Source organism: Rhipicephalus microplus, chromosome 2 (assembly GCF_043290135.1).
Source record: "Rhipicephalus microplus isolate Deutch F79 chromosome 2, USDA_Rmic, whole genome shotgun sequence".
NCBI lineage: Eukaryota > Metazoa > Arthropoda > Arachnida > Ixodida > Ixodidae > Rhipicephalus > Rhipicephalus microplus.
The window spans coordinates 298,824,295-298,839,739 of record NC_134701.1 but is presented as its reverse complement, the minus strand read 5'-3'; the positions used below and the strand labels follow the sequence as shown (position 1 = coordinate 298,839,739).

Here is a 15,445-nt window from a genome sequence, read left to right as displayed (position 1 = left end):
AAATCCCTGTTCAAGAGCAAAATATTCCAAAGACAGCGTTCATTTGCCATCGGGGAACCTTCGAGTTCATGAGAATGCCCTTTGGAGTTGCCGGAGGTCCTGCCACGTTTCAGACCCTGATGGACCGACTACTGGAGGGAATTAATCACCAGTTTGCCATGGCGTTTCTCGATGATGTCCTGGTGTATTCGGAGACCCTAGAGGATCATCTTGAGCATGTTCGGGAGGTGTTGAAGCGGATAAGTTCGGCACAGCTGACCATTAACCCAGAGAAGGTGCACGTGTGCTGTCAATACCTTAAGTTCCTTGGCCATGAAATATCGCCCGGGCAGTGTAGGCCGGACAAGGAAAAAGTGCGAGCGGTGCTGGACTATCCTCAACCAACAACACTCAAACAGCTGCAGGCCTTCCTGGGACTAGCAGGCTATTACAGAGGGTTCATACCTCAGTTTTCTATCACTGCACGTCCACTCACAGAACTCCTTAAGAAAAAGCAACGTTGGCGGTGGGAGCTGCAGCAAGAGGAAGCCTTTAGAGCACTTAAGCAGTCCCTGGCCGACGATGTTGTGGTAAACTTGCCGGACCTCAACAGACCATTCGTGGTGGAAACAGACGCCAGTGGAGTCGGCATTGCAGCGGTGCTTCTGCAGGCAGCCGAGAGTGATGCTCAACTGCGTCCAATAAGCTTCATTAGCAGGGTCCTCACTGAGGCAGAGCAGCGCTATACAGTGCAAGAATGGGAGTGTCTGGCTGTGGTGTGGGCAGTGGACAAGTTCCGACCATACCTTGAGTTCACCGAGTTTGAGGTACACTGTGATCACTCCTCACTATCCTGGATGTTCACCACAGACCAGGCCTCACCACGTGTAAAGCGTTGGGTTTTGCGGCTGCAAGGTTTCAACTGCAGAATCAAGCACAGGCGGGGTCTTGCAAATGTGCCAGCCGACGCCTTGAGCAGAGCTCCCCTTCAGCACCAGGAAGTTCCAAGCCCGAGTCTACACGAGACACTGTTCCCTATGGCTGTTCCAGAGCCCAGCCCACAAATCAGCTTTGAGGCAGCTGCTGTAGCATCTGAAGTGGACGACACTACTGTCTTGAATGATGCAGGGCTCCTCGCCCAGGAACAAGAGCAGGGCCCCATACTGTCAAAACTACGAACTGTGATGAAGGGAGGAAAGCTTCCGCCCACTGACAGTGATCAACCTTTGATAAAAGACCTGGCGGAGACGACCGAGATGGAAGAGAGTGGGTTGCTTGTACAGCACCGAGGGAACAGGAAAGTACCTTGGCTACCAAACCATCTCTGCAACTTGGTCCTGCGACTGTCCCATGACCACCCGATTAGCGGCCACTCCGGCTTTTTTAAGACCCTCAAACGCGTTTCTCAGAATTTCGTGTGGCTGGGTATGCGCTCGGACATATCCAAGTATGTGCGATGCTGCCAGGTTTGTCAGCGCACCAAAGCCCACCGGCAGAAGCCAGAAGGGCTGATGAGCAGTCAATGGGCCACTGCCCCTATGGAACAGCTCAGCGTGGACATAATTGGGCCCTTGCCTATGACGCCTCGACGCCACAAGTACCTTCTCGTGGTGATTGACAAGTTCACCAAGTTCATTGAACTTTTTCCATTGCGGGCAGCAAACAGCAAGAGTGTGGTGGCCTGCATGATCCAGGTTTTTTGCAGACATGGCACACCTGTCTCCATTTCAAGTGATAATGGAAAGCCGTTTGTAAGCAGGTTGTGGAAGGGCCTCCTTGAGTATTGGGGCATACAAGACCGACACACTGTTCCGTACCGCCCTGCCGGACAAATGGTGGAGCGCCACAATGGCATTATCAAGCAGTGCCTTAGGGCTTATTGTTCCAACCACAAAGACTGGGACCAGCACATCCCTGAAATAGCCCTGGCCATGCGCACGGCTGAAAGCGTTGTCACGGGCTACACGCCTGCCTTCCTCTGTTATGGCCGGGAGCTGAGAACTCCATGGACACAGGCTGAGGCCAAAGATGACGCGGAGCCTCCTGCAACAGCATACCGTGCATTTGCTACTGAGGTCTCCAAGTGTCTGCAGGAGGTGCTTGACTTCTCCAGGACACACCAAAACCACATGTGGCGCGCCCAGAAGACTCGCTACGACCAGCACAGGCGGCCACTGACAATACGGGAGGGTGATCTTGTTCTGCTCGAAAGCCACTCCCTCAGCGATGCCACCAAGGGCTTCTCCTCGAAGCTTGCACCCCGGCGTTCCGGTCCCTTTCGGGCAGTGAGACGTGTAGGACAGAATGACTTTGTTCTAGTGGACCCCAAAACGGGTCGTCGCCACGGTGTGAGACACGCAGATCAGCTGACACTGTACCATGACGCTGCAGGCGATGTGTAGTGGTGGCTTCACATTTTGAGGGGGGGGGGGGGGGAGACCTGTGAGGGTGGCCGAGAGAGGGCGTTACGTGACGGCGTCATCATCATCGGGACTTGGCCGAGAGAGGACACTACGTGACGGCGTCATCATCATCATTGCGACTGGAGTGGTGGAGGTTGCGTGTGTGGGGAAGGGGGAGTTCGGGCTGGTTGGAAAGAGTGGCAAGACGTAGGGGTGTGTGGTGTGCGAGTTAGGGTTAGCGCGTGACACTGGTATTCTTCCCGTCAGGGGACACCTCGTAAACAGGGTGGCTAGTTTTTCTAACACAATCTGTCCTCCATCTTTCAGCAGATCTGATGTTACCTGATCCTCACCAGCAGCTTTGCCTCTTTGCATGCTCTCCAAAGCTTTTCTGACTTCTTCTATCATTACTGGTGGGGTGTCATCTGGGTTACTGCTAGTTCTTATAGTATTAAAGTCGCAGTTGTCCCGGCTACTGTACAGATCTCTGTAAAACTCCTCCACTATGGTAGTTAGACAGGACACTGGCGAGCTGTCCCAGCAAAGGAAGAATCTCATTAAGAAGCGTCAAATCATGAAAGTCTCAAGTACAACAGACAAAATAGAACTGGCAGAGCTTTCGAAGTTGATTAATAGGCGTAAGGTATCCGATGTAAGAAGGTATAACATGGAGAGAATTTAACACGCTCTGAAAAACAAAGGAAGCGTCAAAGCAGTGAGGAGGAAACTTGGGATAGGCCAAAATCGGATGTATGCACTAAGGGACAAAGAAGGCATGACCAGCACTTCTGCGCAAACAAACCCGACCGGTGTGAAAAACACAGTGGTGAACCGCTGCATACTTAAGAGCCCACAAGTTCCAATGCCGTTCCATGGCACCGAGCTCAAAGACGCTGAAGACTGGTTAGTTGACTTAAAGTGTGTGGCTGCCTTGAATGGATGGGACGACACACCCGTATTGTGGCGTGTGTATTTCTTTTTAAAGGGCGGAGCATGGACATTGTGCCAAAACCGTTTGGAACAGCTGACTTCTTGACGGGAATTCTTCCATTGGCTACTCGACACGTACACCAGCACCGATCTCTATGAACAAGCGGAAAGAGCGATCCATGGCCAAATCCATATACTTAAGAAACTGTGATGACCTTTGTTAAAGACATGGCACGCCTGTTCAGACATACTGACTCAAGAATGTCAGAGGAAAAGAAGTTGCATCTTATGCGAGGAGCCAAGGAGCAGCTATTCGCTGGTCTTGTGTGGAGCCCTCAGAAGACTGTCGCCAAGTTCTTATACGAGGCTGTCCCCATAGAAAGATACTTCAGTATTGATTCACCCTATATAAGTGGCAAATCAACAGCGCATTCGCTACTGGCATTTTCAAAGCTATGGGGAGCAACGCCGAGCGTCTGCGAGAATTTTTTCGTTCTATAGTACACAAAGAGTTGCAAAAGGCTGCTGCTTTGTCATTTCCTACGATAAGCTGGATAGCAAGCGTCATAAAAGATTAGCTAAACCAGGCGCTCAGTGACCTTGCAAGTCATGACAGCACTAAGGTGCTGACTGAATACTGCCGTGCAACGCAAGCAAAAGCCTTGAAGCACCCTACTTCTACTCCTCCGCTGTTTGTGCATGCACCATCTCCAGCTTCCATTCAGTCGATCGTAAATCCTGCAAGTAGTCAATCGTGCAGGAACAGGTAGCGAAGAATATGTGCTTGAACCTCTGGCAACTCAAAACAGCATGCGTTTCTTGCAGCTTGAACTTCGTTCGGCAACTTGTCATATTCCACGCGTGATTTTGTTTCTGTCTCGGAAAAGGAGCTTTCCTTTCACGGTGAACGGCGAAAAATACCCAAGTGGATTGTTTACTCTGGCCACAGTTTGAAGAATTGTGCATTTAGTGGCCGATCTGCTAGCTGCAAAGATGGCTGCGTTGCGGGTTGTTAACGCAATGGTGTCCCCTTTACGCTCTCATGGAATACCTAAAACTTTCATGAGGTGGTCGTTTCCAGCTTCATTCTCAATGGCAACATTATCCTGAAGAAACTGTTGCTACGGAAGGTCAGAGTTTGATGCCCATTTCCGCAACTTCATTCAAGCGTCAGCGAAAATGATGCGTGCTTCATTGTACACCGTCATAACCTCTTCTACCGTGGACAAACCGATTATGGTGTCATCAACATTTATGGCGTAATGAATCTGGCGGTCTACTTTTTCCTAATGCTGTCTCATCAATTCGAGATGTAGGAGTAATTTTTTCAGCTTTGCGATCATCGGGAATCTCGATGACAGTACTACGTAACTTTTCTTCACAACTTCATCAATATCTGCTCTCAATGATACCCGCATAACTAGGAGTTGCTTCATGTTGTGGTCTTCTGCTCTTTGCGACTCCTTCGAGCTCGTTAGTTGAACGGTTTTATGTGTCAAAATAAACAACGTTGGCACGGCGCAATCTAATCCAAGGGTAGTGTATCTGTAACTACTCTTACTGATAAGCATATCAGTACTCCAACTTCGGGACACTTGGATTTACTACATTGTCACAATAACAGAGCAGATCAAGTAATGAACAGTCGGTCGCTTTGAGGGATAGACCTGCAGGACGGGCGTCATCGCAGCAAACGTTCATTCTCCTGACCTTGCGAGACTCGAAGTTGTCGCTGAAGCGAAAATCAATTGGATGGGTAGACATACACTTTGCTGCTCCGAGGGCTGGGCTGACAGGACGCAAATCTCCTCTCTCCATGGGCAGACCAGAGCCAAAGTAATCACGATGGGCTCCCACCCCGGGAACGTCCAGGCAACAAATGCTGCTTCTTGAAACCATTCGCCGTCTCGGTTTCAGTTCCAGCCGGGGCTATAGTCTTGGGTTTCACGACACCAAATGTTAAAAATGAGAACCCGTGGTCACAGAACTGGACGACGCTTACTCAATCAGGGCTAGCTCGCCTTCCTACTTCCTCCTTCTCTTTCTTTTCCTCTGTCTCTCGCCTCCCTCAAGCCCCTGCCTCACTTCTTCATTCTCAATAACCGTTGTAGCGGCATTTCCAATTCCTACCAATAAGAAGGATGTCTGGCATTTCCTAGACTTGTGCGCCTACTATGGATGATATATTCAAGGCTTTTCAAATATCGTGGAACCCTTGACTCTGCTTACGAGAGACAGAATGCCATTTGCTTGAGCTAGTGAGCAGCAGGCTGCTATTGCCTACTACGACAGTGCATGCAGTCAGCACCCATTCTTGCACACTTTGGCGATGATGCTGACACAGAGCTGCATACTGACACCAGTAACATATGCCTCGGCACAGTGCTCATGCAACATCAACACGGAGAAGAAAAAATGACGGCATATGCACGGGGTGAATGATGAAAAATGGGGCAAAGCTCTTGCTATTTAAAATACCTCACTCCATACCTCAAATGAAACTCATGAGCAAAATGTCGTTGCAACAACCAATGTTTGTGCAGGTCCAGTACATCAACATTGAAGTCGGGGACTAGCAGGAACAGTCTCGACCTGTCGTATATGCACATGTCCTGGTCGGTGAATCTTTTGACGTCTTCGATTGGAATATTGAACGCCAGATACAGCTTCTCGTGCGGCCTGGCGCAGCTGCTGCTCCACTTCGTCCTCCCGCGCTCATACATCGGGATTTTGTCCACACCGCCACGCAGCTTAACAATGCGCTTCTGCCTCGTGCACTTGCACATCGGGATTTTGTCTTCGAGCGCGAGCCCTCTCCGCCTTGCGCGTATCGTACTACAAGTAACGCTATCTAATGTCTTGAATTTCGAGCATGTATGCATTTGTTATATGTACAAGTACTGCCCTCTAACGACTGCTTCAAGACCTAACGAGAGGTGGCTACATACACTTACGATGGGACGCACGACCCACAACTTAAGGAGCTAGCCTATGCCAGCCGCTCACTGTCCTGTTTTGAGGCGAAATATTTTACCGCATAGAAAGAGTGTCTCACAGTAATGGGCAATCACCAAGTTTCGCTCTTATCTCTGTGGTCATTCATTCAATGTGGTGATGGACCATCATGCTCTCTAGTGGTTGGCGAACATACATGATTTCCCAGGACAACTTGCCCAGTGGAGCTTGCGCCTACAGGAGTTTGATGCAACCATCGTCTACAAATCTGGCCGAAAGCGGGAAGACGTCGACACACTATCATGTGTGCTCATTCAACCCGTTGCCCACAAAGCAGAAAGCGGTGATGGTTTTCTAGGTGTCCTTAGTTCATCGAACTTGAGCAGGTGGCAGGGAGGCAACGACGAGATTTTACCATTCATCGATTATTTAGACGGTATTACTGAGGCTATACCACTTCCTTCTGACTTCAAGACAACGTTGACTTCCTTCTGCCTTCAAGACAGCATTCTGTATAAGAAAAATGCTCGTTTTTCGAGCTGCGCCTACTTCCTCATAGTTAAAGAGATATGCGCAACGAGGTCCCCTTCGCTTGTCATGACGAGCCCACCTCTGACTACCTAGGCTACTCACGAACACTTGTTCGAGTAGGGGATGCATACTATTGACCAGCACTTTCGATAAGCATCCAGATGTACGGCGAAGGCTGACCCACTTCGCAAATGGTTTGACCAAGTCGGCATGGATAATCTCGGCCAGTTTCCTCTGTCAATCGACGGCAACATATGCGTAATTGTCGCAACAGACAGACGCTACATGGAGACAGAGGTGATGCCACGAGCCACAGCTTCTAAGGTTGTGCAGTTCTTCATGTCTGACATTGTGCTACTTCACGGTGCTCCCTCAGTAGTAATAACAGACAGAGGTTGTTCGCCATTCACTACACAGCTTATGTATGATGTTTTTCGACTAAGTAACACCAGGCATTGAAGGACGACTGCTGACCATGTGCAGACCAACAAATTTACCTAGAGACTAAACAAGACAGTCGCAGACATCATCTCCATGTACATCAACGTCCAATATAAAACATGAGAATGGATCCTGCCATATGTGACGTACGTGTATAACATTACTGTTTAAGAGACAATGGGATTTATGCCGTTTCGCTTTCTCTCAGCTGCAAACTTTAGACAATGTTGTAATAATACACAGTACTAGGCTGGGGTGTCAGCCATCTTCTTTATTTCTAACCTCTTCTTCCTCCTTGTCTCCCTCCAACCCTGCCTCACGTCCACGTACACTCCCCCTCTTTGAAGACTCATCCCTCCTGGGGTGATACTTGAAAACGTTTCCAATGGTCGCAAACTCCAGCACACCATCATCGTTGGTGTAACCGACCCTTTTGAGAATGCCATGTTGCACTGCGATCTGCACCACGCGATAAGGTCCCATGTATACATGCTTTGTGCCGGGAAGGCCTTTTCTGACAAGCACCAGATCGTTCAGTTGTATCTGAGGTATCCTCGTGTTGTGGCGACGGTCAAAGTTCCTCTTCATACTTTCCCGGTATCGCTGGTAGGCTTCCGAAGGTTTTCGTTTTTCGCACAATTGCAGGCGATCTGCAATGCAAAGTTCTTGATCAGCAGGAAGCACTGGTACCTTTCCGAAAGCTGCAAAATATGGACTACAGCCGATGCTCGCCGTGTGTGACCGATTGTGATGACCGACAGCTGCCTCCAAGCAGCACTTCTATCCACCCTGAAAACCTGGATACATTGAAATGAACTGCTTCAAATCCCGAATGATTCTTTCAGCCATGCCATTTCCTGCAGGATGGTACGGAGCGCAGCGTCGCAATACAACTCCTCGTTCCTTCGCCCAATCTTGCAAACGTTGACTGAGAAACGCTGGCCCATTGTCTGATATTACTACTTTCGTATTCTTGAACATCTCCCGACTCAAAAGAGCGATCACACTATTTTCGTCTTCCCTTCCCGGCCGTGCAGCCACTATTCTTGTGCACTGGTCTATTGCCACTAGGAAAGACTGCGTTCTTCTTATTCCCGCAGCTTTCTTCTTGAGCTCTGCGAAATCCAGATGAATGACTTCAAATGGTACGTCGGAATGTTGAGGCAAAACCATCTCGGCTGTTCTCTGAAGGTACTTGGCTTTGTGAACTTGACATTGATGACAAGACTGAGCATACCTTTGAACGTCCTCTTTCATGTGTTTCCACTGGAAACGCTGACGAATCTTCTGATATGTCCTCCAAAAGCCGTCATGTCCACCTGAGTGCGGGGAGTCGTGATAGAGCTCCAAAATTCGAGGCACCATTGTTTCTGGGACTGTGAACTTTTCGTTATGGAACTTAAGTTCTTCAGTTCCCTCCCACAACAATGTTGCGTTGACAAAGGATACGGGTGTTGCAGTAGGTCTCCAGCTTGCAAGCGGGCGTCGTTCCTCAGCTCGTGTGGCCCCGGTACTCCTTGCAGCAGGTGTCATGGGTGGACGTTGGGTTCCTAGGTCCTGGAGGTAGAGGTTTCGCATTCCCTGCAGAAGTTCTTCGACCGTCTTGGGTCCTCGCATTTGTATTTGCTTCTGGAGGTCCGGACTTAAACCATGAATGATAAGTGGAACACAGACGTCTCAGGCAAAGATGAGTCCGCCAGCTGTAGCAAGCGCCTTTTCTCATAAAAATAGCTGAGTGCAGATCCAGACCTGTATTTGAACGTGATTGCTTTGTCCCATAGCAACACCTTGTTCTCGCTGAAGGAGCTCAGAAAGCTTGCTTTCCACTCTGTCCATGGTTTGTTGCTGTGAGCGTTGAGACGCCATTCATACCAACTCTTTGCTATGCCTGATAGGAATAGTCGCATGCTTTTCACTTTATCTTCGTCGCTGTGCCAGTAGTTTTCATTGCACGCATACTCGTAAAACGTGAGCCAGGACTCGGGACTATTAGACTCTCCGTCAAACATGTGTGGCTTCACTTGTTCGCGACTCGGTCTGCTTAATCATTCCCTCGCGTTTACAAGCAAGCGCATTAAATCATTTTGCTGCCTATTCTGTTCTTGGTGCAGTTCAAGAAACTTGTTGATCAGCTCGATGGAACTATCAGGCGAAGCAGTGGTAGCAGGCTTCGCGTCGTTTCTTACTGGAGTCAGCACGAAAATCTCATAATCCTGAAGTTTCATGTTGATCCTCACCGTTCTTTTAGCAAGTAAATGGTCTGGAGGGAGCTTCATTTTAGTGCTTATAGAAGAAACAAATGCGTCAGTGCTCACGGCTTCCGGAAGTGCTAGTTCCTCTTCATCTTGAGGCGTTGCGGTCAAGATCCGGATTCTACCGCGTTGATTTGCTCCAATGATGAAGTCCACCCACATCTTGAATGTCCGCACAGAAAGTATACGCGGCTGCGCCAATTTGTAATAATACACAGTACTAGGCTGGGGTGTCAGCCATCTTCTTTATTTCTAACCTCTTCTTCCTCCTTGTCTCCCTCCAACCCTGCCTCACGTCCACGTACAAATGTTAGACGCAATGCTTTGTTTTGAAGACGCAGGTCAGCTGACGATTGACATTGAAGAATTTGTTTGCAGAGCGTGCTGAGGAAGCTCTCAGGCGGCTGCACATCGATCTGCAAAAGCAGGCAAATGCACTGCACTACTGAATCCACTGCAGAGACGTGTCCTGTAGTCTAGGAGGCCAAGTTTAGGTCTGGACACATGTTCATTGCTGCTGCTTTTCTGAGAAATTTCTTTGTCAGTACTTCTGTGTCTATAAAGTTCTACACCACCTGAATGACATTACCTACAAAGTGGTTCCGGACAGACACTGCATCGCCAACACGAGTACAAGGAAAACAACCGAGCTCCAACATAGTTTCTGTCGTGCGCATGAAGCCTTATATTGTGCGTCCATAATTTTACCTATTGTTCATTTTCTTTTATTTGTCTTGATGACATTGCCTCACCATTCATTGACTGAGCATTGTCCAAGCTGCATGATCTCTATTTTGCTTTTTTCCTTACAACTTTCCTTGAGCATCGAGGCGATGCCCTGTTTCGCGAAAGGGAGAATAATGCCACCTGTAGTAATGGTTGAAATGCATCGCCAGAGGCATAGGTCCCGAAAAAAAAAAAAGTGCCCGTGCTGTCCTTTTCGAGACAGAGCCTAACCGACATATTTTGCCAAGAGCCCTACTGCTCTACGATCAATAAACCTCGCCTGGACCTTTTAGGCGATGTGACAATATTAATATCATGACACTGTCAGGTGCATTTTGTTTCGATAACATTGTTGTCTGTGTTCAAACAGGAATTGCGCCAGACCACATGTTGTCTAGCGTGGTCACCAGAAGACACTGTTAATCCAATGTTTCTGGTGGCTTTATGATGTGCTCTCCACTATTACACTTATACATCGATCCACCTAGTAATTCTTTGGTTGAAGCAAATACCCGTTGTGGGATTTACCCACTTTCTATGAAAAGATTGCACTGCGAATATGTGCTACTCCTCCTTCTGCATTATTCCCACAGCTCACCCACTGCTACTCCAGCCACTTCATCCCAGTTCATTCCCCTCCATTCAACCGTGTTGCATGCCACCAGCCTTGCTATTTGACCAGCGTCTGCCAAGCAGCACTGGCTGAATTTTAGGGGCGAAGCTTCTTAAAGTGGCACCCGTTCGTCCCTCGTAGTAGTGCGTAACGTGTCTTACGCTTTGACCTGCAAGGTGGTGCTGATGGGAGATTTCTCCTGTGCGTTGTTGAACAATAAAAATTCACAGCGTGCACATTAACTGAAAGCCGAATTACCCTGTCTCTCATTCTGCATTAACAGCCATTGGCATGTACATTGAGCACTATCTGACAAGAAAGGGTTGCTACATATACTTGCTGGGCGTAACCTCCTTGGTCTTAAAAAGGTTTAGCAAGTATTGGGCCCCAGTGCCATGAATATAGTGAACTAGTATATACCATGAACTCGAGGTGGTTAAATGTGGGAAGTAGACACGAAGCACAAGCCGTAAGAAAGTGTGCTTGGGCCACCTCTCGTTTAGTCCTTGGAATGTCCGCTGGATGGCGGTGCTTCTATATACGCAATATATGATGAAAAGATGTGAGATGGTGGCACTTGGGACTAGATGGACGAACGAACACATAGACATGCATGGAAGGACGCACAGATGGCTGCACGGACGTATGGACGCATGGACGGACATAGGGGCGGATGCATGGACGAACGCAGGGATGTTGTACTCGCGGGGCGTAACCTCCTTGGTTTTAGAAAGGTTTAGCGAGCGTTGGGCCGCAGTGCCATGAATACAGTGAACTAGTGCGTTCGATGAAGTCGAGGTGGTTAAAGGTGGGAAGTAGACGCGAAGCTCAAGCCATAAGAAAGTGTGCGTGTGCCACCTCTCGTTTAGTTCTTGGAATATAAGCTGAATGGCGGTGTTTCTATATGCAGAATATATGATGAAAAGATGTGAGATGGTGGTACTTGGAGTGTTGACTAGATGGACAAACGGACATACAGAAAGATGCATGGACAGACGCTCGGATGGACGCATGGACGGACGCAGGGGCAGATGCATGGACTAACACAGAGACGGACGCACGGGTGGACGTGCGGGTGCACGAACAGATGCACGCACGGACGGTCACGCAGACGGATGCATGGACGGACGGATGCTGCGTCTCACTCTCCATTATTCCCCCCTTGTATATGCTGCAATTTTTTTCAGATGCGAAGCAGCTCTTTGACTAGCCTGTGTATCGCTGTCCCTCTGTTCGCACCACGCTCTCCTGGTTGCAGCTGTAGGGGTGTTGCCAAGTAGGTCATGCCTTCCCCCGCAGTGTGCGCGCATTCACATCACTCTCTTCCTATCTTGTCGCCGCTCGCCACGTGTCATCTCTCCCACTTCACCCTCTCACGCGCTCGCAACGTTCAAGCACACATTGAGTGGAAACACTCACTCTTACGGCTCATTTATCTGCCATGAAACCTACACAAAATCCAACCCACCTCCGGTGTCTTAGCGTTTTAAAGAAACATTCACTTGAGTAAAAGCTAAACCGTGCTTCGCTTTAAACCGTTCTTCCAGTTTGCGCGTTGATGTCCGTTTCAGCCGGGTCAACGGCGTGTGACCACTGCTGTTTTGCATCCCATTATGGTTTCCTTCAGGGGGGATGGGCCATACTTTCTGTATTTTCTTAAACATTTCAAGTAGACACGCACATCATGTTCAAACTGTCATCATGATGCAAAACGCAGTAGTGTTAAGAGCCACAGGTATGCCGCACTGTCAAAATAGCAATCTCATGCTCTTCTCCAAGTCTTTGTGTATCCCTAGCATTGGTCAAAACGTCACTCGGAAAATCTGATCAAGTTAGCTACGTAAATAACCTATTTGTGTTTATCCTCCTCCTCATACGGTCAAGCAGAGCATTCGGTCAGGAGGAGAGATGAGACGACAAACAGAACTTAGTGCATGTAACTCTGTCATTATGACGCCTCTTTGCAAAATCCTTGCAGCTACATGTTTGTTGTACACTCAATCAATGGTAGAACTAAATTTATATCTCCAGGTAGTTTACGGGCCCTCTAATATGATCATTACAATGTGCATGTTGATAGCTGCAACCTCCATATAGAAAGCATGCAATGAGCGAGTGGTGTCATAGTATGGGAGTGGGTGAAAGGGTCTTGCGTGCTTTGTGCAACTACTGGATGGGGAACAGAGCCATGTCAGAATGTTAGTGGAGCTCTGCAACATCAATTGAATTTCTGCATTTGGTTATTTGGTTGGGCACTTTTTGTTATTTACTGTTCACCACTAACAGAAGCTATAGCTGCTCTAGCATGTTGGAAGTGGCATTGACATTCATCACCACTTCTGCAGTTACAGTAAGCACTGTTAATAAGCCAAGTTGCATCAAGGCGGTTACATTCAGCTAACAGGATATGATGTCTCAATATAACTGACCTTTATGAGCATAGTGTAAGAACTATGCCGGTAGTCGGTATAATGTCGACATTATACCCGACCATGAGCTACCCTATACTCCTCTGTGTAATCAACTTCTCAGCTTGCACGAAAACGATCCACTTTTAACACTTAGCTCGGAGCTAAATACCTGGACAGATCCTATCTTAGGAACATGCCTACAAACGAAATGCCATTGAGGTCTTGTAGCAAAGCTGTATGTGGCTAGGCAAAACTAATAATTCATCACAAACGGACAATGGTACAAATGTTTAGCTACATGTAATGCCAACTACCTATTGATTCGCCAAGAACGGTTTTTAGCGTACATTCTTGTCTAGGACATGAGCAAAGAGCAGCAAGCCAGGAGAGGTTTACTGCCGAGAGAGCACTTGTGACATTACCACAAAGTAAGAAAAGATAAACAAAAACACTTTGTTTAATCGAAGGAATAAGGCGCAAACAAGACGGACACAAGAAGAGACAAGGACGAACACCTATTAACATCAAGCTGTTAATAGGCGTTCATTCATGTCTCTTCTTGTGTCTGTCTGTGCATTATTCATTCCATTTAAATATGCACCAACTAGCCCAACAAAAAGTTCTACTTGAAAAGAACTTGTGCCATGCCAATCACATTACTTCATCCGTTCTGTCCTACTAACCGTCTAGATATTAAAGATCATTTTTGGATGTGACTCAACTTCTCTTGTGGTGAAAAGAGTTCAATATTGTGTCAGTGATACTTTGTTGTCCCTGCACTTGTCTGAATATTTTGTTTCATGTTTTTTGGCTATCATCCTGTTCTTCCTTTTTTTTTTAGATCTATTATGCGAGTGCTTGTGCAGTTGGTTGCTTAGGGCTTATGTATGTGTTGACATATATAGGATTCAAGCAGGATTCAAGCCAGGGCTAGTGTGTATTGTGTTTTTCCCTCAAAAGGTGTCTTGAATGTTGAATTGCACATGAAAAAAGATGCACAGGAAGGACGTGTCAACCATGTATAACCAACTAACCCCTACGCAGGCCTTTCTTAAATGTTTGTACTGCAACTTTGACTTCAGGATTATGTATCAACTAGGCTCAAGTGAAGTTTTGTTGTGATAAGAAAATTTAGAAAGCACTTTGCAAAATGCTTTTCTAGCTCTGAAACTATTATTTAGATGGCCATAATGATGTGGCATTGCATTTGCAGGCGGAAAGTAAAAGTTTCTGCCAAAGGGAATAAACAGTGGGATGCAACGCTTGCTGTTTGGAGAATGTCTCGTAAAATTCGTGAAGTAATGAGTTTGTCCCTTTTTATGTAGCATATGGAATCGATAAGTGATGCAGCACAAAGTGATTCGGAATTTACAGGTATCCGGCGGGTATGTCCAGTACCGTTTTGACTGCGGTAGTGGCGAAGGCCTGGTGCATGTGGCTGGCCGCCGTGTGGACGACGGCATCTGGCATGCTCTGCACCTCGAGCACCGTGGAGGCAGCGCGCAGGTTGCCGTGGATGCACACTACAAAGGCTCAGGATCGGCGCCGGGTCCCCATGATGTGCTGAATCTTGAAGGCCATGAGCTGCACCTAGGCGGGGCACCTGCAGTGATGGGCCTGGTCGGCTGCCTGGATGACGCTCGGGTGGGCGGCCTGCCACTGCCCCTGCACCTGCGCCCCACGGGCCATGCCCAGCTACGTCGACTAGCCAACGTCCACTTCTCCTGCCACCTGGTGGATGCTTGTGGTAGCCAGCCTTGCCTCAATGGGGCCACCTGCCGACCCCTGCTCACCACTGGATACAGCTGTACATGCCCAGCACATTTTCAGGTATGGACATGAGTAGAACAAGAAAATATATTGCCACTTGGTCGATAGCTACGGCGAGCGCAAGCCACGGCTGCCTGCGAGAATGGAAGATGATGTTCTGGGGCAGCACGTGCTCTGGCTAGTTGTTGATTATTGAAGCAGCCATCTTGCCAGTTTTCGGTGCGTCTCCCCGCCGGCTCAGTTCTTCCTAGTTGAAGACCTTTTGTAGCACGTGACAATATGCCACCATGGTATAATAGAGAAGTAGCTGATTAATTTGCAGCTTGGTTATTTTCTGGTACAAAAATGGCAGTGTAGTCAGTAATTGTCAAGATTAATCTCAGGAGTACTTGCAAACATTGCACATAAACATTCAGTTTAAACCTTCTCTCATGT

At 48.0% G+C, this 15,445-nt stretch overlaps 1 protein-coding gene across 7 annotated transcripts in view; it reads left to right on the top strand.

Moving 5' to 3' along the window:
• LOC119178697 (fat-like cadherin-related tumor suppressor homolog) overlaps positions 1–15,445 on the top strand; it is an 812,220-nt gene that overhangs the window by 656,813 nt on the left and 139,962 nt on the right. For all 7 annotated transcript variants that reach the window (XR_012888480.1, XM_075882464.1, XM_075882456.1 and 4 more), the window contains one exon: positions 14,615–15,070. Coding sequence is in view for 6 of the 7 variants with exons in the window: in XM_075882464.1 (XP_075738579.1) it covers positions 14,615–15,070 (456 nt within the window). In the remaining variant the exon portion in view is untranslated. The remainder of the gene's footprint in view (positions 1–14,614; positions 15,071–15,445) is intronic.